Genomic DNA, 24,509 nt, shown 5'->3' on the forward strand with positions numbered 1-24,509 from the left:
CTCTACTTGGACTGTAATGACCAGTGTTCTACCAACACCACACAACAGGTCTCTACTTGGACTGTAATGACCAGTGTTCTACCAACACCACACAACAGGTCTCTACTTGGACTGTAATGACCAGTGTTCTACCAACACCACACAACAGGTCTCTACTTGGACTGTAATGACCAGTGTTCTACCAACACCACACAACAGGTCTCTACTTGGACTGTAATGACCAGTGTTCTACCAACACCACACAACAGGTCTCTACTTGGACTGTAATGACCAGTGTTCTACCAACACCACACAACAGGTCTCTACTTGGACTGTAATGACCAGTGTTCTACCAACACCACACAACAGGTCTCTACTTGGACTGTAATGACCAGTGTTCTACCAACACCACACAACAGGTCTCTACTTGGACTGTAATGACCAGTGTTCTACCAACACCACACAACAGGTCTCTACTTGGACTGTAATGACCAGTGTTCTACCAACACCACACAACAGGTCTCTACTTGGACTGTAATGACCAGTGTTCTACCAACACCACACAGCAGTTTATTTTCTCCACGTGGTTGAATCTGAAATGAACCAGAACATGTGTGTTGAATTAAAATCTGTCTTCTCTCTTTCAGAGACTGAAAGATGTGGCAGGAGAGGCATATTACCCTTTATTGGAAGATGAGTAAGAATCCCCTCATCTTTTACTCCTCATTTGTCACGTATTGACTTAGTAGGGATGCGAGAGCTGAGGACAGATAGACTATCATTTTATGGCTTGTTCTTTTCAATGACTGATGGAGATGGGTAATGTTCCCTTCTGGCTTTTTGTTCTACCAACACCACACAACAGTCTCTCTTTGTCTCTCTCTCTTGCTCTCCAGTGTTCTACCAACTCTCTTTCTCTCTGACCAGTGTCCTACCAACACCACACAACAGGTCTCTACTTGCTGTAATGACCAGTGTTCTACCAACACCACACAACAGGTCTCTACTTGGACTGTAATGACCAGTCGCTCTCTTGCTCTCCAGTGTTCTACCACCACCACACAACAGGTCTCTCTTGGACTGTAATGACCAGTGTTCTACCAACACCACACAACAGCTCTCTTGCTCCAGTGTTCTACCAACACCACACAACAGGTCTCTCTGTAATGACCAGTGTTCTACCAACACCACACAACAGCTCTCTTGGACTGTAATGACTGTTCTCCTCACCAACAACAGGTCTCTACTTGGACTGTAATGACTCTACCAACACCACACAACAGGTCTCTCTTGCTCTCAGCTCTCTTGGACTCACCAGTGTTCTACCACACCACACAACAGGTCTCTACTTGGACTGTAATCCAGTGTTCTACCAACACCACACAACAGGTCTCTACTTGGACTGTAATGACCAGTGTTCTACCAACACCACACAACAGGTCTCTTGCTGTTCTACCAACACCACACAACAGGTCTCTACTTGCTCTCTTGACCAGTGTTCTACCAACACCACACAACAGGTCTCTCTTGCTCTAATGACCTCTTGCTCTCGCTCGCTCTACTTGCACCACACAACAGGTCTCTCTTGCTGTAATGACCAGTGTTCTACCAACACCACACAACAGGTCTCTTTGCTGTCCAGTGTTCTCCAACACCACACAACAGGTCTCTTGCTCTCTACCACCACCACACAACAGGTCTCTTGGACTGTACGGTCTCTGACTTAATGCTGTTCTCCACACAACAGGTCTCTACTTGGACTGTAATCGCTCTACTTGCTCTCCAGTGTTCTTTCTCTCTTGGACTCTCCAGTGTTCTGTAATGACCAGTGTTCTACCAACTCTCTACTTGGACTTTCTCTGACCAGTCTTCCTACCACTCCACTTTCAGGTCTCTCTCTCGCTCTTTCTCTCTCTTCTACTCGCTCCAGTGTTCTACTTCTACTTGGACTGTAACTCCACCACTCTCTACTTGGACTCTTTCTCTCTCTTCCTCGCTCTCTTTCTCTTCTACCAACACCACACAACAGGTCTCTTTGGCTCTCTGACTGTCTTCTCGCTCTCCTCACTCTTCCTCTCTCTTTTCCAACACCACTCTCTCATGTAATGACCAGTCTACCAACACCACACAACAGGTCTCTTCCTCGCTCTCTTTCTCTCTCTTCCCACACAACTCTCTTTCTCTCTCTTCTACTCTCTACTTGGACTGTAGCTCTCTTTCTACTTGGACTGTAATCTCTTCCTCGCACAACAGCTCTTCTCTTGCTGTCGCTCCACACAACAGGTCTTTCTCTCTTCTTCTCCAACTTCCACACTCAGGTCTCTTTCTCTCTCTTCCTCGCTCTCTCTCTTTCTCTCTCTTCCTCGCTCTCTCTCTCTCTTGGACTTCCTCGCTCTCTCTCTTTCTCTCTCTTCCTCACTCTCTCTCTACTTCTCTTCCTCGCTCTCTCTCTTTCTCTCTCTTCCTCGCTCTCTCTCTTTCTCTCTCTTCCTCGCTCTCTCTCTTTCTCTCTCTTCCTCGCTCTCTCTCTTTCTCTCTCTTCCTCGCTCTCTCTCTTTCTCTCTCTTCCTCGCTCTCTCTCTTTCTCTCTCTTCCTCGCTCTCTCTCTTTCTCTCTCTTCCTCGCTCTCTCTCTTTCTCTCTCTTCCTCGCTCTCTCTCTTTCTCTCTTCCTCTCTCTCTCTCTCTTTCTCTCTCTCTTGCTGTCGCTCTCTTGCTGTCGCTCTCTTGCTGTCGCTCTCTTGCTCTCGCTCGCTCTCTCTTCCTCGCTCGCTCTCTTTCTCTCTCTTCCTCGCTCTCTCTCTTTCTCTCTCTTCCTCGCTCTCTCTCTTTCTCTCTCTTCCTCGCTCTCTCTCTTTCTCTCTCTTCCTCGCTCTCTCTCTTTCTCTCTCTTCCTCGCTCTCTCTCTTTCTCTCTCTTCCTCGCTCTCTCTCTTTCTCTCTCTTCCTCGCTCTCTCTCTTTCTCTCTCTTCCTCGCTCTCTCTTTCTCTCTCTTCCTCGCTCTCTCTCTTTCTCTCTCTTCCTCGCTCTCTCTCTTTCTCTCTCTTGCTCTCGCTCGCTCTCTTGCTCTCTCGCTCTCTCTCTCTCTCTCTTGCTCTCGCTCTCGCTCTCTCGCTCTCTTGCTCTCGCTCTCTCTCTCTCGCTCTCTTTCTTGCTCTTCTCGCTCTCTCGCTCTCTCGCTCTCTCTCTCTCGCTCTCTCGCTCTCTCTCTCTCTCTCTCTCTCTCGCTCTCTCGCTCTCTCGCTCTCTTTCGCTCTCTCGCTCTCTTGCTCTCGCTCTCTCGCTCTCTTGCTCTCGCTCTCTCTCTCTCGCTCTCTTGCTCTCTCGCTCTCTCGCTCTCTTGCTCTTTCTCGCTCTCTTGCTCTCGCTCTCGCTCTCTTGCTCTCGCTCGCTCTCTTGCTCTCGCTCGCTCTCTTGCTCTCGCTCGCTCTCTTGCTCTCGCTCGCTCTCTTGCTCTCGCTCGCTCTCTTGCTCTCTTGCTCTCTCTCGCTCGCTTGCGCTCTCTGGCTCTCTTTTTCTCGCGCTCTCTCTCGCTGTCTGTGTCTCTCTCTGTGTCTTTCTGTCTCTCCAGACAGTCTAGTCTGTCCCAGTCCAACAGCAGCAATGAGCTGTCTTGCACCGTCACGCTGCCACTCATCATCAGGGAGAGGGACACAGAGTACCAACTCATCCGCATCATCCTCTTCGACAGGCTCCTCAAGGTCTGAGCTCTAACACACACACACACACACACACCATTGTCTCACAACCAGTACAAATGCAATCACTCTGCCTCCACAGTTTAAGATCCCCCAGTTCCCAATGATTCCAGGAATAGAAAGACGAGGAGTACCCAAAGTCACATTGACCCTGTCCTGAGCTCACACTCTTTTACTCATCTTTGTGTTCCTGTCTGGTGATTTATTAAAGTCTTCTATTGGTGTGTCCAGGCCCTGTCTGGTGATTTATTAAAGTCTTCTATTGGTGTGTCCAGGCCTTGGTGTCTATCTTGATTATATCGGGTGTTGAATTGAAGTGGAGCTATGTGTTATATCAACCAGATTAGTAAAACATAGTGTCTTCTCAATTACTTATCTGGATAAATAATTATAATAGACTCGAATCTTATGATTAGAAAATGATCTGGTTGTGCTGTTTGTCCCACAGGCATACCCTTACAAGAAGAACCTGGTGTGGAAGGAGGCGAGGGTGGACATTCCTCCTCTCATACGTGGACTGGCCTGGGCTGCTCTCCTGGGAGTCGAGGTAGGACAAACTGATAACCATAGAGAGAAATACATTGTTTTGTTTGTAGAGATAAATAAAGCTGATAACCATAGAGAGAAATACATTGTTTTGTTTGTAGAGATAAATAAAGCTGATAACCATAGAGAGGAATACATTGTTTTGTTTGTAGAGATAAATTAAGCTGATAACCATAGAGAGGAATACATTGTTTTGTTTGTAGAGATAAATTAAGCTGATAACCATAGAGATTATGAACTTGATTTACTGCTGATTTTCATTTAATACTGTGCATGCAATGATAATGAGAAGATATTTTGGTTGATTAGATTCCTTTTTCTCTCCAGGGGGACATTCAAGCCAAATATGACAGCATTGATAAGGATACTCCTATACCCACTGACAGACAGGTACCTGCTCTTCTGATTGTGGACTGGTTACCAGTTGATGGGCAAATGTTATTATTTTTGGCACTTTTATAATTTCATATTGAACAGATATATATCCATCACATGCCTTGGTTCACACACTTCTAATGTGTGTGTGTTTTCCTCCCAGATTGAGGTGGACATCCCTCGCTGTCACCAGTATGACGAGCTACTGTCCTCGCCACAGGGCCACAGGAAGTTCAGGCGTGTGCTCAAGGCCTGGGTGGTGTCTCACCCTGACCTGGTCTACTGGCAGGGTGAGTCTGTCTCTCTGCTGTCACAATCTGACACGTTGACTCACATCTGTGTTGTGGTCAATAGACCACTAGGTGGCAGTCAAGTCATACATTTTCAATCTAGACAATTCAATCCCAGTGGTGATGTGGTTTACGGTTGTACCCTGTGTTTTGTTCAGGTTTGGATTCACTTTGTGCACCATTTCTCTGGCTGAATTTCAACAATGAAGGTAAGGGTATTGTAAGGGTAAGGGTATTGTAAGGGTAAGGGTATTGTAAGGGTAAGGGTATTGTAAGGGTAAGGGTATTTGAAGGGTAAGGGTAAGGGTATTTGAAGGGTATTTGAAACCTTCTTGAAACAGGGAGTGGTCCTTCTGTAGCTCAGTTGGTAGAGCATGGCGCTTGTAACGCCAGGGTAGTGGGTTCGATTCCCGGGACCACCCATACGTAGAATGTATGCACACATGACTGTAAGTCGCTTTGGATAAAAGCGTCTGCTAAATGGCATATATTATATTATATTATAGGGAGTTGTTGCTACAATGTGTATCGCTGATACTCCTCCCTTCTCTCTTCACCTCATCCTCCCCTTTGTTGTCTGCAGCCCTGGCTTACGCTTGCATGTCGGCCTTCATCCCCAAATACCTGTACAACTTCTTCCTGAAGGACAACTCTCACGTTATCCAAGGTGAGTCCCTCCATGTACAGTGACACTTGAATAACAAGCAGCTTCCATCATCCCAGTAAAACAATCTTTAATCTACGTAAACATGTCAGTGTTCAATGTTTTCCACTAATATCACCCTTTTTGTGTGATATTGACAATATACTACAGTCTCTCTGCCTTATTGCTCAAAGGAAAACTCCACCCAACCTATCTTTTGTTACATTAGTCCATTGTTGATATAGTCCCACAATGTGATCTGGGACAACAAACACACCACTTGAACTCAATGTGGAGTGTTGTTTATTGTCCCACCACAGTCTCATCTAATCTCACCAATGTTGGTCTGTCTTGGATTTTAGTGTACTTTTGTTTTGGAATAAAAATGTTTTTTTTTTTGTGTAGAGACCATACACGACACAAACATCTCTTTGTAGTCCTGGTACAAGATATCGACAGACAATGCCCAATCTGATGTCACAATAGCTTCTGCGTCTTGTTCAATATGGCACAACGTAGATAAATGTTTTGCAACAGACACCCATGAGTAGCGTTCCTCAGATAGGACCACCACTGCTTTCTCGCTAGATTTGAACTCTCCCTCTGTGCTGGTTTCAGAATACCTCACCGTCTTCTCCCAGATGATCGCCTTCCACGACCCGGAGCTCAGCAACCATCTCAATGAGATCGGATTCATACCTGACGTAAGCACTGCAATGCGGTCTGGGCTGCGTCGTCCTAACGTAAAAACTGACTGAAGAAAAGTGCAGAAGGATCATAAAACTGACATGAGGGGGCTGATCATCATATAACTGATAAGGGAACAGTTGTAGTGGATGAGCTGAAAAGTGTTTATACACAGATGTCCTACAGCAGAACTGTAGGGGGGGGAAGAAGTTAACTGGAGGGGCCCTACTGTACATCTGACAGCAGAACTGGAGGGGCCCTACTGTACATCTGACAGCAGAACTGGAGGGGCCCTACTGTACATCTGACAGCAGAACTGGAGGGGGGGGGAAGTAATTAACTGGAGGGGCCCTACTGTACATCTGACAGCAGAACTGTAGGGGGGGGGGAGTAATTAACTGGAGGGGCCCTACTGTACATCTGACAGCAGAACTGTAGGGGGAAGAAGTTAACTGGAGGGGCCCTACTGTACATCTGACAGCAGAACTGGAGGGGCCCTACTGTACATCTGACAGCAGAACTGGAGGGGCCCTACTGTACATCTGACAGCAGAACTGGAGGGGGAAGTAATTAACTGGAGGGGCCTGTACATCTGACAGCAGAACTGTACATCTGACAGCAGAACTGTAGGGGGGAGTAATTAACTGGAGGGGCCCTACTGTACATCTGACAGCAGAACTGTAGGGGGGGGAAGAAGTTAACTGGAGGGGCCCTACTGTACATCTGACAGCAGAACTGTAGGGGGGAAGTAATTAACTGGAGGGGCCCTACTGTACATCTGACAGCAGAACTGTAGGGGGGGAAGTAATTAACTGGAGGGGCCCTACTGTACATCTGACAGCAGAACTGTAGGGGGGAAGTAATTAACTGGAGTGGCCCTACTGTACATCTGACAGCAGAACTGTAGGGGGGAAGTAATTAACTGGAGGGGCCCTACTGTACATCTGACAGCAGAACTGTAGGGGGGGAAGTAATTAACTGGAGGGGCCCTACTGTACATCTGACAGCATAACTGTAGGGGGGAAGTAATTCACTGGAGTGGCCCTACTGTACATCTGACAGCAGAACTGTAGGGGGGAGTACTGAGGGGCCCTTACTGTACATCTGACAGCAGAACTGTAGGGGGAGTACTTAACTGGAGGGGCCCTACTGTACATCTGACAGCAGAACTGTAGGGGGGAGTACTTAACTGGAGGGGCCCTACTGTACATCTGACAGCAGAACTGTAGGGGGAAGTACTTAACTGGAGGGGCCCTACTGTACATCTGACAGCAGAACTGTAGGGGGAAGTACTTAACTGGAGGGGCCCTACTGTACATCTGACAGCAGAACTGTAGGGGGGGGTACTTAACTGGGGGGGCCCTACTGTACATCTGACAGCAGAACTGTAGGGGGGAGTACTTAACTGGAGGGGCCCTACTGTACATCTGACAGCAGAACTGTAGGGGGAGTACTTAACTGGAGGGGCCCTACTGTACATCTGACAGCAGAACTGTAGGGGGGAGTACTTAACTGGTGGGGCCCTACTGTACATCTGACAGCAGAACAGTGGTGAAGGGTACTTGTTAGAAAACGTTTCTTTCCTTCTGTGAGTTTCTCGATCGTGAAAGGTGAGGGACAATGGGGAGGATGGAGGAGAAGTCTGGAATCTGGCCCAGTCCCAGACTCCCTGGTCAGGGATAAAGAATCACTACTGTCACATCCTTCTAATAGAGTCCTGCTTGTCATTGAGAGTTTTTGTTCGTTGGCCCCTCTCAGTTTTGGGCCAAGGCCAATTTCCCTCCACTCAGTACATTTGTGATAATTTATACTGGGTCTAATGACAGCCTGGCCTGCTCTAGGGTCTAATGACAGTCTGGCCTTGCCATAAGGTCGTCGAACACCCGGCCCTCCATCCCCCGTTCCAGAACACTCACTCTCTTCACACCGTAGCAAGGTTAAAGGCTCTATAGGTGCTAATCAAGGCATTATCTTGCTGATGAATGTGTCACCTCAGTGGACCAGCCCCGGGGACCTCTTCCAGAGAACGGCTGAGTCTATCAAACAGGGGCCAGGGTTTTATGGTGCCCTGTTTTTAAAGATGGATGGTGGAAGTGTTTGATGACGGGTGTAACTCCGCTCCTGTAGGAAACACCGACTTTGTTTCAAGTTCAAATTTATTTAACCAGCTGGGTCAGTTTAGAACCATTTCTCATTTACAATGACAACCTGAAACCATGAAACCACAGACCATATAGCAGTGAAACCATGGTGATTAGAAGATGTGGCGGTCCCTGTCTGAAAACACTTATTGCGGGGAGAAAATAAGGACAATTCGATGTTTCACTGGTTTTCCTGTGGGTGTTTTACAGGTTCCTTTACAGGGAGATAAAGGATGTGGCACATTAAAACAATTAAAGAACTAACTTCTGTTTTGTCCACATCTACATGGTGATTTCAACAAAAGCATTTGTTATTCTGCTACAAAGCATTACGTTGAGCATTTTTCTTATGGTTCTTCCTTTGTCGTCAAGCAACGAGGCTGGTGGACATGATCTTCCGTGCCGCCTCTTCAGAGGTTAACTGAGTGCGTGGTCTAATGATGTCATCTCCACACGTGTGAACCTCTGTTTTATTTGTATTTAAGTTCCCTTTCAAAGGCGGAGGATTGAAACATTATTTTCCCAGTCTGGTCGGGGATAATGATATTTGAACTCAGTGTGTTGATACAGCTTTTAATGTTTGAAGTCTTTTCCAAACCATAAATAATTAACTTCTGAAGTTCAGAGAGTGTGGAGAGATGGAGGGATTTCACGAGTGTTGTTCTATCAAAGTAATACATCCGTACAGAGGCTATAAAAAGCCCAAATGTTAGGCTACCCAGTAACCACAACATGAACCCTCTGTTTGATTTCCCCTGTATACGTGTCAAAGTAGTGTGCTGTGGTGGTAATACAATAATATACCTTGTTATATAATACTACATTGTCAAATACACGTAAGTCCCTGTAGCTGTCTCCTCCTGTAATGCTTCAAGCCATAGGACCACCACTGCCATGATGCACGTAGGTTAGACTCCCCGGCCCGCGTCTTCAATTTAGGCTGTTTTCAATTTGGCCTCCCTTCCCTGGCTGCCATTCACACCTTTCTACCACAACTAATCCCATGAGGCCTAGCCAGGGCTCTGTGGAGGAGACTGATGAAATGGAGTCCGAGGCTCTGAGTAACTCATTACCCTTGGGTATGGAGGGGGTCTGCCAGCTCCAGGAAGGCAGCCTACCAGCCCCGCTTAGTGTTTTCCTCACCTATTCAATTAACCAGCTGAAATCAATTCCATTGCAATATCCCCCCCCAAAAAAACAAAAAAACCTAACCCTGGAACAGGTGGTTGTTCGTCTGTGGAGGGTGTGTGTGTGGGAGGAGGGAAGGATAGAGAGGGGGAAAGGGAGAGAGGGAGAGCGAGATTTCATTGTTAGCCATTTCTAACTCTGACTTCAAGTACTCAGCAGTTTGTCCTTAATGCCACCTCTCTCTCTCTCTCACACACACACACACACAGGCTATGCAAACTTAGCAGACATCAGATCAGACAAAGTTTGTGTGGCTGAATTACAAAATGTCTGCTGAAAAAGTTAAATCGACGTAATGGTTTAGTGGATTTTGTATGGCATTGATTTGATGTGTTTTGGGTTGGAATGTGTATAGCTAGAAATGTCCCTTAAAGAATACTACTGTAATGCATAGAACAGAGTAGAAATGCATGACTTTATTTATTTCATTGACTAGATCCTCTCTCTTTCACCTTGTAGCTCTATGCCATTCCGTGGTTCCTCACCATGTTCACACGTAAGTTGACCTTTATTATTATGAATGTGCTCGTGTGCGTATTCTATAGGCCTTGGCACGGTGTGGGGTCAGCAGCATTTGGAACTCGTAACAGAGCAGTTTGGAAAGGTCAAAGCCTCCAGTACGGTAAGGATTAGTTGCTTTTGACAGCAGTGTGACCTTTATAACCAACCCTATTAGATAATGTCTCTAGTCTACTGGGTTTACATTATACCACAGAAACTGCTGCCATGAAGGCTATTCTATTCTAATCTACTCGAATCTATTCTACTCTTCTAGTCTACTCTATTATAATGCTCTACGTTCTATGCCGGTCTATTACTTCCGTGGTAATATCTTCCTATAAAATGTATACGGCCACGTAAAGAGTGGACGTCATTCATGCGGCCACGTAAAGACTGGACATTGTTTTGGTCTACTGGCCGAATACCATTTGGAATTCAGCCAACAAGACAATCACATGATTGTGGCTAGTCATTAACTGAAGTAGCCTCAAAGTGTTATTTTCCTACTCAGGATGTACAGTTCTGTATCATGCAGTAGGTGAACAGCGGGTGGCAGCGTTATGCTTGATCCTATTGTCGCCAAGGAATCGCAGACTGAAACAGTACTGTTAGGACATGAATAGTAGTATTATAATATCTATTTCATATTACTTTAATCTGAGTTGGAGTTTGATAAGAAAATCCAGTGTTTTTCCTATTTAATTTTGGGACATAAAAATACACTATCAGTAATCTGAGCAGATAGCAGACACTTGGGCAGGGGCCAGAAAGACATGCACAGTTTATTAGGTACACCCATCTCGTACAGGGTCGGATCCCCCCTTTTCCTCCAGGCTGAATTCTTCAGGCCATTCTCCAATGCCATTCTACAAGGCCATTCTACAAGGTTTTGGAAATGTTCCACGGGGATGTTGGTCCATGATGATGCGATGCTTCACACAGTTGCTGCAGATTGGACAGCGGTACATTCATGCTGCGAACAGCCCAGTCCATCTCATCCCAAAGATTATATATTGGGTTGAGGTCTGGGGACTGCGCAGGCCACTCAAGTAAACTGAACTCGCTGTCATGCTCCAGGCAATGTTTTTCCATTCAATTGTCCGCTTTTGGTGATCATGTGCCCACTAGATCCGCTTCTTCTTGTTTTTAGCTGAATACTTCCCGAATGCACTGTATGTTTTACATTCATTGTAAATCCTACAATACACACACACACACTTGAGAATTCTAAGAGATACACACACACACACACTTGAGAATTCTCAAGCATGCACACCCACGTACATTCTGAGTGTGAGGCCTGCCCTCCATCCTTCCCAAACCAGCGTGAGTCCCTCGCCCCTCTCCTCCATCCTACTTCCTGACTGCTAATGCACCCAGCCGAGGAGAGTGTCGGAGGTCCATCTCCCTGCCTCCACACACACACACTCTCCCCGTCACTCACACCCACCGGCTGCTCAGTGGACTGTTAATGTGCTGAAGAGTCTCAGCTTAACTCCCAGTCCTACCACTCCTCTCTACCGGTCCTCTCCATCCAGTCATCCCACTTCTCTCCCGGTCCTCTCCATCCAGTCCTCCCACTTCTCTCCCGGTCCTCTCCATCCAGTCCTCTCACTTCTCTCCCGGTCCTCTCCATCCAGTCCTCCCACTTCTCTCCCGGTCCTCTCCATCCAGTCCTCCCACTTCTCTCCCGGTCCTCTCCATCCAGTCCTCCCACTTCTCTCCCGGTCCTCTCCATCCAGTCCTCCCACTTCTCTCCCGGTCCTCTCCATCCAGTCCTCTCACTTCTCTCCCGGTCCTCTCCATCCAGTCCTCCCACTTCTCTCCCGGTCCTCTCCATCCAGTCCTCCCACTTCTCTCCCGGTCCTCTCCATCCAGTCCTCCCACTTCTCTCCCGGTCCTCTCCATCCAGTCCTCCCACTTCTCTCCCGGTCCTCTCCATCCAGTCCTCCCACTTCTCTCCCGGTCCTCTCCATCCAGTCCTCCCACTTCTCTCCCGGTCCTCTCCATCCAGTCCTCTCTCTCCCGGTCCTCTCCATCCAGTCCTCCCACTTCTCTCCCGGTCCTCTCCATCCAGTCCTCCCACTTCTCTCCCGGTCCTCTCCATCCAGTCCTCCCACTTCTCTCCCGGTCCTCTCCATCCAGTCCTCCCACTTCTCTCCCGGTCCTCTCCATCCAGTCCTCCCACTTCTCTCCCGGTCCTCTCCATCCAGTCCTCCCACTTCTCTCCCGGTCCTCTCCATCCAGTCCTCCCACTTCTCTCCCGGTCCTCTCCATCCAGTCCTACCTCTCACACATACATTTTGCCTAGTATCCACTTCTAGGTATTGGTTACAGTAGGTTTCCCATTCCACACAGGTCAATGGCGAACAGCTCTGTGATGTCCTGCAGTATTAGTGTGACAAACCGCTATGTGATGTCCTGCACTATTAGTGCAGTATTAGTGTGTCCATCAGTCCATGTATGGGCCTTCTTGGAAACTATTGAACAGCCAGACACTCAGTCCCCCTTCAGCCCATACCGTATACAGCCTTATGAAATGTAAAGTGCTTAGAGTTTGAGGGAACCTGAAAAAGCACATATAGCTGCAATGTTTTTACTTTTTTTTTACTGCTACTAAGGTTGTACTTGCAATTATTATTTGTTAAATGAACCTTGTAATGCACTTTTCTGTCTCTGGTTAAGAGCATCTGCCAAATGGCTGAATTATAAATCATTATCTTCTTTTCTCCCTGGGTACCCTCTTAACGATCCGTATATTCTTCTACCTTTCCTCCTCTTTCTAATCCCTCTCCTCGCCCTCCTCGCCCTCCCTCCTCCTCGCCCTCCCTCCTCCTCGCCCTCCCTCCTCCTCGCCCTCCCTCCGCCTCTCCTCCCTCGCTCTCCCTTCTGCTTCTGCATGTCTTTAATGGACTAGGTTAGTGTATTGTAAAAGCACTTTGACAACTGGTGATGTAGAAAAGGCTTTATAAATACATTTGCTTGATTGATGGATCTCTTCCTCTACAGACGTCTTCCCCCTTCACAAGATCTTCCACCTGTGGGACACCCTGCTCCTGGGGAACAGCTCCTTCCCCTTCTGCATCGGCGTGGCCATCCTGCAGCAGCTCCGAGACCGCCTGCTGGCCAACGGCTTTAACGAGTGCATCCTCCTGTTCTCCGACCTGCCAGGTAAGAGAGGGGGAGGGGGAGGGGGAGCGGGAGAGAGGGAGGGGGCAAGGACCAGTGGTGATATCCCTAGGACCATGCCTCAGGACTACCTGGCATGATGACTACTTGCTGTCCCCAGTCCACCTGGCTGTGCTGCTGCTCCTGTTTCAACTGTTCTGCCTGCGTCTATGGAATCCTGACCTGTTCCTGACCGTGCTACCTGTCCCAGACCTATTATTTGACCATGCTGGTCATTTATGAACATTTGAACATCTTGGCCATGTTCTGTTATAATCTCCACCCGGCACAGCCAGAAGAGGACTGGCCACCCCTCATAGTCTGGTTCCTCTCTAGGTTTCTTCCTAGGTTTTGGCCTTTCTAGGGAGTTTTTCCTAGCCAACTTGTTTCAACACCTGCATTGCTTGCTGTTTGGGGTTTTAGGCTGGGTTTCTGTACAGCTCTTTGAGATATCAGCTGATGTACGAAGGGCTATATAAATACATTTGATTTGATAGGAAATCAATTCCTTTTTTAGGGTGCATCCTTAATGGCTCCCTATTTCCCTATAGAGTGCACTACTTTTGACTGGAGACCTTTTTATAATGCACTGCTTTTGATTGCAGGGAATCCAATCCCTATTTAGTGCAAAGTAGTCCACCATTTTGGACACACTGTTAGTGTCCCTCCACTCCCCTGTTGTTTGATTGATGTGTAGTGAACAGGGCCAGTGCTGTACCTCCTGGGTGTGTAGATATAGTTGTCTTTATTGATGTGTAGTGAACAGGGCCAGTGCTGTACCTCCTGGGTGTGTAGATATAGTTGTCTTTATTGATGTGTAGTGAACAGGGCCAGTGCTGTACCTCCTGGGTGTGTAGATATAGTTGTCTTTATTGATGTGTAGTGAACAGGGCCAGTGCTGTACCTCCTGGGTGTGTAGATATAGTTGTCTTTATTGATGTGTATGAACAGTTGTGTGTAGATATAGTTGTCTTTATTGATGTGTAGTGAACATTGATGTGTAGTGAACAGGGCCAGTGCTGTACCTCCTGGGTGTGTAGATATAGTTGTCTTTATTGATGTGTAGTGAACAGGGCCAGTGCTGTACCTCCTGGGTGTGTAGATATAGTTGTCTTTATTGATGTGTAGTGAACAGGGCCAGTGCTGTACCTCCTGGGTGTGTAGATATAGTTGTCTTTATTGATGTGTAGTGAACAGGGCCAGTGCTGTACCTCCTGGGTGTGTAGATATAGTTGTCTTTATTGATGTGTAGTGAACAGGGCCAGTGCTGTACCTCCTGGGTGTGTAGATATAGTTGTCTTTATTGATGTGTTGAATGCTAGATGTCCTGTTGGTCCTCCAGGAGGGCTGATGTGACTTCCTGTTAGTGAGGTGGCACCATCTTACAGGAACCACTTAATGAGCCCGCTTGAAACGGACCGCTTTTTTAATATTCAAACAACCCTTCAAAAGCCCTCCAAAAATAAGAAGTGCGCCGTACGCACTCAGACACTGCAGGTTGGGGAACGATGACACTTTTTAAGATGAGTATTTTCTTTCTGAACTATTTGAGTACCGCTCTCCTTCCTTGCATCTGGGTCTCTGACTGTGCCTTGCTTTCCTTTTAATGATGTCGTGGCTCCCAAAGGGCTAATGTGTGTGACTGATGTCTTCCAGCCTAGTGAATGATATCCCTGTAGGGAGATGCTGTGAGGTCCTCTGCTGAGAGACATTCACGCCTTTGTGTTTGGTAAGCGTGTCACGCTGTGCTCGGCAGCTGTCGGAAGACTCGCCCGCTGAGAGGGTCATTTGGGAACAGGATAACCACGTGGCGTCCAGCGCTCCAAATCTTCCCGCCTCTGGTGTCGGAGAGGACATGACTCGTCATCCTGACGGATCTCTGTCGAGGCACGGGGGTTTCGTCCATTTGGGCTCGGCATCATTTATAGAGATGGGACGATGATTGAGGCGAGTGTCAGGGTATTACCTGGAGCCTTCAGAGATGCCTTGTGGCGTTAATTCTGTCTAGGCCACAATGGCAGGATTACTCCCCAAAACAGACAGATGGGGGGGGGGGATAAATACATGTTGCCATGGTAGTAGAGGCTAGGTAACCAAGCTGTCTCGAGCATGCCACTAGAGCACTGAAGCTTAACACCCAAAGGTAGAGTTTTTTTGTTGTGAAATGCTGTCCTGTTGTGAAGTAAGTTTGTAGTCTAGCTGTGAAAAGAAAGGAAAATAACCTGAGAGGGAAAAAATCGGCAAACTTACCGATTGAGTGACAGGATTTGATCTTCCTTGTTTGGTCTTGTATCCATTACAGTAGATCAGTGTCCTCGGTTCAACCCCCAGCCCTGATTTATGACACATTTCAAGTGGCTGTGGATTTCAGCTTATGGGTCCTCATTTGGCCTCTCATTACGGAAGTGTGTATTGCTTTCTGAGTGTCTGTCAGCGAGGGGAAAAAAGTAATTTCGGGGGCACAAATTGTTCAGGGAGAATTTATTAACTGGGCTGCACAGTTCCTAAGCTTGTCTGGGAGTGTGGTGTGCAGTGTGTGAAACCGTCAGATCTCAGGACATTAGGGACAAGGGTAGCATTCCTACAGAGCATGACCATACAGATTCACTTAAAGAGGAACACACACACTGCCACTGGACCTTTGACGGGACTGTGCTTTAACCCTGTGAAGAAGCCACGCCTCCTTCGAAATACAATCTAGTCATTCTATTTCTATACTTCCTCCAACCCGACTGTTTTGAGATGCACTGGCATATGACAATGTCATGTTTGCTGATGTTGACGTGATTTATGCAGAAGCATTGGGGGACTGCTAATCTTCTGTCTCTTCTTTCTATGCAAGGCTTCCCTACTGAGTTCCTCCCAGTTTTAGGATTTTGGGTGAGTGGAGGAATTTCGGGACTTGACTTTGACGGGTCAGTTGGCAAGAACAAGTCGATTTTTAATGCAACTTTGAGAGTAGTAGTAGTTTGAGCCTCTACGCCACACAGGAATGAAGTTCTCGAACAACCCCTCTTTCTAATCCCTCCCTCTCTCCTCGCCCTCCCTCTCTCCTCGCCCTCCCCCTCCCTCTCTCCTCACCCTCCCTCTCTCCTCACCCTCCCTCCCCCTCTCTTCTACCTACCTCTCCCATCAGTCCCCCACTGCAAAGTATCAGCAAAGTGTCACTGACAGAAAATCCAGGGGCCAGCAGCATCCATAATGAATGTATCTCACAGAGCTCTCAACGCCCGGGGGATATCTCCGTCAGTTTCCCTTAAATCCCATTGCCAAACTGAAACGGCGATTACCCCGTTTGGCTGAGAGGCGGGTGACATTAAAGTTTAAATAACAGTTGTGAGACGGCAGATGTTTTCATGCCAAAGGGGACGTTAGGGTACTCTTACTCCGGATGGCTGACTGGCTGCTTCCAGTTGTTCTGTCTCTCTCTCTCTCTTATTTATTTATATATATGCTGCTACACTTCACTGTGTTTTATTGGTCCAGCAGGCACGTGATGAGCAAAAACAGGCGAAAGGAGAGGGCTCCTTATAAAGGTAAAATATGTTTGCCCTGGAGGAGTGTGAGAGAGCACAGCTGCCAGCTTTACTACTGGTAACACCTGGGCCCATAGGACATCATCTGTGCTGACACTTCAAAACTAAGACCCGTTCACTCACACCTATTACCAGGAACAACCCACTAGTTCTCTCTTATTTTCAATGACGGCCTGGTGGGAATTGAACTGTTCAGGGGCAGAACGACAGTTTTTTTGTACCTTGTCAGCTCGGGGGTTTGAACTCGCAACCTTCCGGTTACTAGTCCAACGCTCTAACCACTAGGCTACCCTGCCGCCCCGGTAGTTTGGTGGATGGGACTATCAGCTCTCTGTAACCTAGAGGGAAACCAGTGGGTCCGTCTCCTCTATACCACCCACCTGGTAGTTTGTTTGGATGGGATTTTATTTTAGCTCTATTTAACCAGGCAAACCAGTTAAGAACACATTCTTATTTTTATACCACCCACCTGGTAGTTTAACTGGATGGGACTATCAGCTTTTGTACCTGTAAGCTAGAGGGAAACCAGTGGGTTACTAGTCTCGCTCTAACCACACCCACCTGGTAGTTTGGTGGATGGGACTATCAGCTCTCTGTAACCTAGAGGGAAACCAGTGGGTCCGTCTCCTCTATACCACCCACCTGGTAGTTTGGTGGATGGGACTATCAGCTCTCTGTAACCTAGAGGGAAACCAGTGGGTCCGTCTCCTCTATACCACCCACCTGGTAGTTTGGTGGATGGGACTATCAGCTCTCTGTAACCTAGAGGGAAACCAGTGGGTCCGTCTCCTCTATACCATGGTTCTTGTAGGATGACAATGTCTGTATTTCTGATTTCTTTGATGAAGTCCAGGTTTCTACTCTTTAGGCCAAAGGCAGATGACCTCAGGCTGGGGATATTCCAGAATGAGAGAGTGAATGCTTTGTGTTCCATAAAGTGTCTGTTGTTGGTCGTGTGGTTTGGCCTCAGACCAGTAGGTGTGAGCAGAGCCTGCTGAGAATCTGGTACATTCCATTGGCTTGGGCTAGTGTAAGAGTGGGGGTTGGCCTGCTCACAGCCTGGGCGTATGACTTCCATGTTGAGACCCTCTTTGTGGGAGTGGGGGGCATGGGGTGGGCAGGAGGGGCATAGGTCTGATCTGAGGGGGCCTAAATGGAGTGTGGGCATGGTTGACTTTGGGGGGCTGGGGTGTTGTGGCTGGTGTAGGTGTGGGTCCTCTGTGTGTAGGTCTGCAGATCTCCGCAGGTCTGGGAGAGTATCTTGCTGGTCTGTGTGTAGGTCCGCAGATCTCCGCAGGTCTGGGAGAGTATCTTGCTGGTCTGTGTGTAGGTCTGCAGATCTCCGCAGGTCTGGGAGAGTATCTTGCTGGTCTGTGTGTAGGTCCGCAGATCTCCGCAGGTCTGGGAGAGTATCTTGCTGGTCTGTGTGTAGGTCCGCAGATCTCCGCAGGTCTGGGAGAGTATCTTGCTGGTCTGTGTGTAGGTCTGCAGATCTCCGCAGGTCTGGGAGAGTATCTTGCTGGTCTGTGTGTAGGTCCGCAGATCTCCGCAGGTCTGGGAGAGTATCTTGCTGGTCTGTGTGTAGGTCCGCAGATCTCCGCAGGTCTGGGAGAGTATCTTGCTGGTCTGTGTGTAGGTCCGCAGATCTCCGCAGGTCTGGGAGAGTATCTTGCTGGTCTGTGTGTAGATCTGCAGATCTCCGCAGGTCTGGGAGAGTATCTTGCTGGTCTGTGTGTAGGGTCTGGGAGAGTCCTGTGTGTAGGTCTGCAGATCTCCGCAGGTCTGGGAGAGTATCTTGCTGGTCTGTGTGTAGGTCCGCAGATCTCCGCAGGTCTGGGAGAGTATCTTGCTGGTCTGTGTGTAGGTCCGCAGATCTCCGCAGGTCTGGGAGAGTATCTTGCTGGTCTGTGTGTAGGTCCGCAGATCTCCGCAGGTCTGGGAGAGTATCTTGCTGGTCTGTGTGTAGGTCTGCAGATCTCCGCAGGTCTGGGAGAGTATCTTGCTGGTCTGTGTGTAGGTCCGCAGATCTCCGCAGGTCTGGGAGAGTATCTTGCTGGTCTGTGTGTAGGTCTGCAGATCTCCGCAGGTCTGGGAGAGTATCTTGCTGGTCTGTGCGGGGTGTCTGTTGATCTATTGCTCCTGTGTGAAGTGTTGGGGCTGCATTTGAGAGCGATGTCCTTTAGGGTCCGGGCGAAGGTGGGCACTGCTGCCTTGTATAGGTGGACCTGGTCATAATGGCTGTTCTAATCCAGGGTGGACCTGGTCATAGAGGCTGCTCTAGTCCAGGGTGGAGTGGTGAGCCAGGAATACGTTTGGTTTTGAGCCACAGTCACAGGAAATACTTGCGTTTATCGGCTGTATGGTAGCAGGGTGGAGAGAACCACTTGTGCGTTGGAGAAAGTAGAAGAAGCTTTTTCAATCACCCTTTCCTGTTGTGCGCTCCGGTCATTTGTGCCTGTGTGTATTATTATGTGGCAGGGTGACCCTAGTTGGTCCTCAGACAGAAGGTCTAGGGTGCGCTGGGTGTTTGGACACCAGAGTGTAGACACTGTGTTTGGGGAAAAAGTTTATTTTCTTGTATGTATTTTATGTTTGTACTACTTGGATTCAATCTATGTCTTGTGTATGTCCTAAGTGGGTGTGGGGGTGGGGGGTGCTCAGAGGGAGTGAGATCCCATGGGCTTGGGGTTCTTCATTTGTCTGTCCCGCTGTGATTTCGACGCTATGGTCAGGGGTGGACTGTTCTGCCATGGTGTCGAGACTTTTGTCCGTTGCTGAGGTGGGCTGTTCTGCTGGTTTCTCTGTAGTGGTGGCCACCTCTCTAGTAGGTTGTTCTCTGTCACACACCATCCCCTCACTATTACCCTAGCTGTTTTCTCTTCCCTCAGGTAATGCTATTAATTGTATTTATTCAGTGCCTAGACTGCCAAGCCAGTTCTGGTTATGACCTTTTACAGACTGCACTACGACATCATGCCTCACAGTCTCTATATTTGACAGAAAGTTTGTCTCTAACACACACACACACACACACACACACACACACACACACACACACACACACACACACACACACACACACACACTGCCATGGAATGCCCAGCTGCACGCTGGGGCTTGTTAAACCAGTTGTCAATCTCTCCTCAAGTATTAGGCTAGCCTCTGTTTGCTGGAGGTGTGTGTGTGTGATTGCATGCAATATTCATGACCCTGGGCACTACGATATCATGCCTGACAGTCACTATGTAAGCCTGATAGATAATGTGTTAAGCAATAGCTTTTTCGTGACCGTAGATTAACATATTGTAGATGGTTGAATGAAGGGGTATTACAGACTGGTTAAAATGTTTGTGGTTGTTTATTTTTGTGATGGGGGAAAGAAGCACCTCTCGGATTCTCTCTCTCTCGCTCTCTCTTTGTCTCTGAGCGTCGGAATAAAGGTTAACAGTCAAGATAAAGTTACAAGCGAGGGTCATTAATTCTCACTGACAAGACTATTACAGTTAATACCAGGGGAGGACAGTTCCCAGAGTGCTTAGAGGGAGGTGGTGCACGCACACCGTCATAAGGTTCTCTTGGTCATGCAGATCGAGCCCAGATCTCTGTCTGAACGACGTCTCTCAAAGTAAAACTGTCAAGAGACACATTAAGGATGTGCCATATGCCTCTATTGTGCCCCTCGAGTGACGCTCAGTCTCTGATCTCTGACCCTGATAGCTCTTCTCCTCCTCCGCCAAATCGTTTGGCGAACTGTTAAACAAAAGTCGACCACCATGACAGCATGGCGTTATCTTTTGTGTCATTCATTTCGGAGGCAAGATTAGAAGGCAGGAATTCGCCACTGAAATTCAAAGATTGGGAGTTCAAATTGAATTGAATGATGAACCAAAGCGAGGCAGGACTAAGCACGCTAAGTAAACCGAGGCAGGCACAGTAAGCTTCTTTTCGCCCTGCGAGCGATCTAGAACGCAACGTCTCAACCTGCTGATTTTGTCCCCTCTTTGTTCCTCTGTTAGTTCAACATGTTGCCTTTTTAAAGTCATCTAACTTTTTCTTGTTTGTTGACTTGCCAACACACACACACACACACACACACACACACACACACACACACACACACACACACACACACACACACACACACACACGTCACAATGGCTGGCTTGGCAGCAGGTAAAGCCCTGTCTTGGGTGTACTGATGATGTGGCAATGAGGAGCACAGCTCACAGGCCTGATGAGCTGTAGTTCTAGACATGTAGCTAGGAGTAATACAACCCCCAAGAGCTGCCAGACCACTTCAGACCACTTCTCAGACAGGAAGTCAAATGTTTGGCTAGACCGATGCAGTGAGGATCAAAGGGTTGCATAGAAAGTGGATTGTGTGTGTGTGTGTGTGTGTGTGTGTGTGTGTGTGTGTGTGTGTGTACCATTTTAACCAGAATGGCCCGAGAGGCTACAGTACAGCTCCGTCAATCAATTTGCATTTTAAATGTAATCAAAGAAAGTGCCCGGGTGCATTTTTCTTCTTCCAGTTTACAGTAGACCATCTATTTACATTCTGTAGACTGTGTCCACATTGACATGTAGGGAGCATTTGCCAGTGATTCGGTTGTCTCCTTCCCTCCGTTGTGTTTGATTGGGGCTGTGGCACTAGTCACGACCCGATCATTCAGAGTCACATCCATCTCCCACAGGGCCGTTGACACAGACACATTTTAAAGGCACAATCTGCGATTTGTGTTTCAGCCTTAAAGCATAGCCAATGGAGTAGTACAGTCTCATATCTTGGGTTATGGTAGGCCAATGAAGTAGTACAGTCTCATATCTTGGGTTATGGTAGGCCAATGAAGTAGTACAGTCTCATATCTTGGGTTATGGTAGGCCAATGAAGTAGTACAGTCTCATATCTTGGGTTATGGTAGGCCAATGGAGTAGTACAGTCTCATATCTTGGGTTATGGTAGGCCAATGAAGTAGTACAGTCTCATATCTTGGGTTATGGTAGGCCAATGAAGTAGTACAGTCTCATATCTTGGGTTATGGTAGGCCAGGGCAGGACAGTTGTACTTAGACATGCATTAAGTTATATTCTTCATGAATCAAGGGGTATTTAATCAAAATGGCAATTGAATAGAAGAGGCCATATCCCAGACTGCCTTTTTAATAGGGTTCCATATCCCCATTACCTAGCTAGCAGTTGCCAGAGTCCTTCCAGTCCAACAGTTGATTTGTAGCCCTGACTGTGTCAGATCCCCCCTCATTCAATCAACCGCCACATAATCAACTGAATCAAATCACATCTGTCTGACAAAGTGTATCTCACACACACACACACACACACACACACACACACACACACACACTGCCATGGAATGCCCAGCTGCCTGTCTGTCGGTCTCCCTCTCTGTCTCGGTCTCTGTCTCTGTCTTTCTGCCTGCCTGCCTGCTTGTTTGCCTGCTTGCTTGGCTGGAGAGGAATCTGACTACCAGTGTTTCACTGGAATGACCTCCTGCCTGTAACCATATATTTGTGAGGTCCTGTACACTGAGAGCATACCGCACCTCTACCGTAGCCTGTCCTGACAAACCCTCACCCCCCCGTTCCTGGAATAAAGATCCATCTCATATTTGATTTTGTCTGGGTCGGTGGCAGGCCATGCCAAAAGCTCTCATTAGCCACGTTTCATTAGCACAGAAAAAGGGGCCAGTGAAATAGAGAACAAAATGAAGAATGTTTCCCTTCCTCCTTCCAGAGATTGACATTGAGCGCTGCGTCCGGGAATCCATCAACCTGTTCTGCTGGACTCCCAAGAGCGCCACTTACCGCCAACACGCCCAGCCTCCCAAGGCCCAGGGAGACAGCAGCACCAACGGCTTCGGCAAGGCGGCCAACTACTACTCCTCAGACTACCAGGACATGCCCAAGACGGACCTGGTGAGCACTCCTCCATCATCACACACGACTCACACACAGATATGGACACATTCACTCACACACAGATATGGACACTTTCACTCACACACAGATATGGACACGTTCACTCACACACAGATATGGACACATTCACTCACACACAGATATGGACACGTTCACTCACACACAGATATGGACACGTTCACTCACACACAGATATGGACACATTCACTCACACACAGATATGGACACTTTCACTGATATGGACACATTCACTGATATGGACACGTGTGTGTGTGATATGGACACTTTCACTGATATGGACACTTTCACTCACATTCACGCATAGCCAAACTCATACCACACACACACACACACACACGTTGGTTTTATTATCCTAACCTTAAACCTAAATCTGAGTCATGAACCTGAACCCTAATTGTAACCCTAAAATAGCCCTTTTCCTTTTGGGGACTGGCAAAATGTCAGTTATTGTTATAATAATTTACATTTTTACTACCCTTGTGAGTACTTTTGAAATACACACACAAACACACACACACACGTACAGGCACACCATTTAACTCTATTCTAGCTCCTTCATGCCCAGACAGGTCTTGCTGTAAGGCAGTGGGCCCTATTTAACCTGTTTGCAACTACCTCAATCCACCCATCTCGTCATGAGTTTACATGTTCCCACTCAGACATGGGTTGTCCTAGGCCCCATGATTGAGCGGTGATGTCATAGACAGAATGTGCCTCTTGTGTGGTTTTCACACCCTAATGAAATCGTACGCCACGTGTCTATTGGTTGCTCTCGGTGACATCTAGTCAAATGTAGACCGCCTCATTCTCAGACAGACGGCACTACAGTACACATGTAATGGAGATGGGGGACATTGAGGGTCAGTGAGAACTCTAGACCCAAAATGGCCGCTGTATTGCTGTATTAATTCCTTCCGGATCAGTCAGTGTTTTTCCAGTTGCTCAATCTTTCATATATTATTTATTGGAGGTTTCCATTTTCCGGTGGTCAGGCTGTCAGCTTTGACTGGCTGTTAGTTTATAATTATTCAGAGGGATAAAACTTGACTTTATGATTGTTCAGAGGGATAAAACTGGACTGGCTGTTAATTTATGATTGTTCAGAGGGATAAAACTTGACTGGCTGTTAATTTATGATTTGGTCCAAGGGGAATAAATCCTGGGCTGTAATCTGAGCCTAATGGCTGGTTAACACAGACACGAGGGGCTCAACCCTAAACCATTTAAACATGTCCAGTCTCCGGGGGCCCGATTACCACCCACAAGTATCCTGGCTAGCTTACTACTGCCCTCTTGAGAAGATTCAGACAAATTTACTAGACAGACACACTCCTCTCAATCCCTATATGACGTGAGACACGTTTGACAGAACCGAAGGTAACAAATTCTAGTACCAAACCATTTTTCATGTTGTCGTATTGGGAAAAGTACCTAAGGTTCGGTTTACCGTGTAACGATAGTCTGCAGTGCCCTCAAGATTCTTCCTCAGAAATCACATAAAGGCAGGGAGGAACAGGAACACAGCTGTGAAACGTCAGTCACAGAGAGGTTGGTTTACAGCTCTAGGCTTTCTTTTGGGGGTAACAGAGGAGAACCACGTACATGCAACATAATGGCCAATCTTAGAGGGAGGCTAGAGTATTGACCTGAATCCAGTTTTTCTTATTAATACCATGTTCTAGGAATGATGGTTTTATTGCAGCTACAGAAACCATAAGGATACCAAAACCATGATGCTTCCCACTTTATTTCATATCCCTGTTTTCTACTACTGTGTGTTCCATACATTTCAGCGAATAACG

General features: G+C 47.5%; 1 protein-coding gene and 2 long non-coding RNA genes across 3 annotated transcripts in view; 2 read left to right on the top strand and 1 right to left on the bottom strand.

Annotated features, from left to right (window-relative positions):
* The window catches only part of tbck (TBC1 domain containing kinase), a 67,557-nt gene that overhangs the window by 20,188 nt on the left and 22,860 nt on the right, over positions 1 to 24,509 (top strand). Inside the window, 11 exon segments of the mRNA XM_052464864.1 lie at positions 627 to 676; positions 3,549 to 3,678; positions 4,124 to 4,222; positions 4,549 to 4,611; positions 4,760 to 4,886; positions 5,045 to 5,095; positions 5,470 to 5,553; positions 6,148 to 6,233; positions 10,005 to 10,041; positions 13,056 to 13,217; positions 22,502 to 22,683. Of these exon segments, the coding sequence (XP_052320824.1) occupies positions 627 to 676; positions 3,549 to 3,678; positions 4,124 to 4,222; positions 4,549 to 4,611; positions 4,760 to 4,886; positions 5,045 to 5,095; positions 5,470 to 5,553; positions 6,148 to 6,233; positions 10,005 to 10,041; positions 13,056 to 13,217; positions 22,502 to 22,683 (1,071 nt within the window).
* LOC127907990 (uncharacterized) lies at positions 13,234 to 17,832 on the bottom strand. Its single transcript, XR_008065817.1, has 3 exons — positions 17,513 to 17,832; positions 14,240 to 17,088; positions 13,234 to 14,118 (listed from the first exon to the last, which is right to left on the bottom strand). It is a non-coding gene; the product is annotated as an uncharacterized LOC127907990 (long non-coding RNA).
* LOC127907989 (uncharacterized) lies at positions 17,974 to 19,375 on the top strand. Its single transcript, XR_008065816.1, has 3 exons — positions 17,974 to 18,251; positions 18,684 to 18,734; positions 18,786 to 19,375. It is a non-coding gene; the product is annotated as an uncharacterized LOC127907989 (long non-coding RNA).

Source organism: Oncorhynchus keta, chromosome 16 (genome assembly GCF_023373465.1).
Source record: "Oncorhynchus keta strain PuntledgeMale-10-30-2019 chromosome 16, Oket_V2, whole genome shotgun sequence".
Lineage (NCBI taxonomy): Eukaryota > Metazoa > Chordata > Actinopteri > Salmoniformes > Salmonidae > Oncorhynchus > Oncorhynchus keta.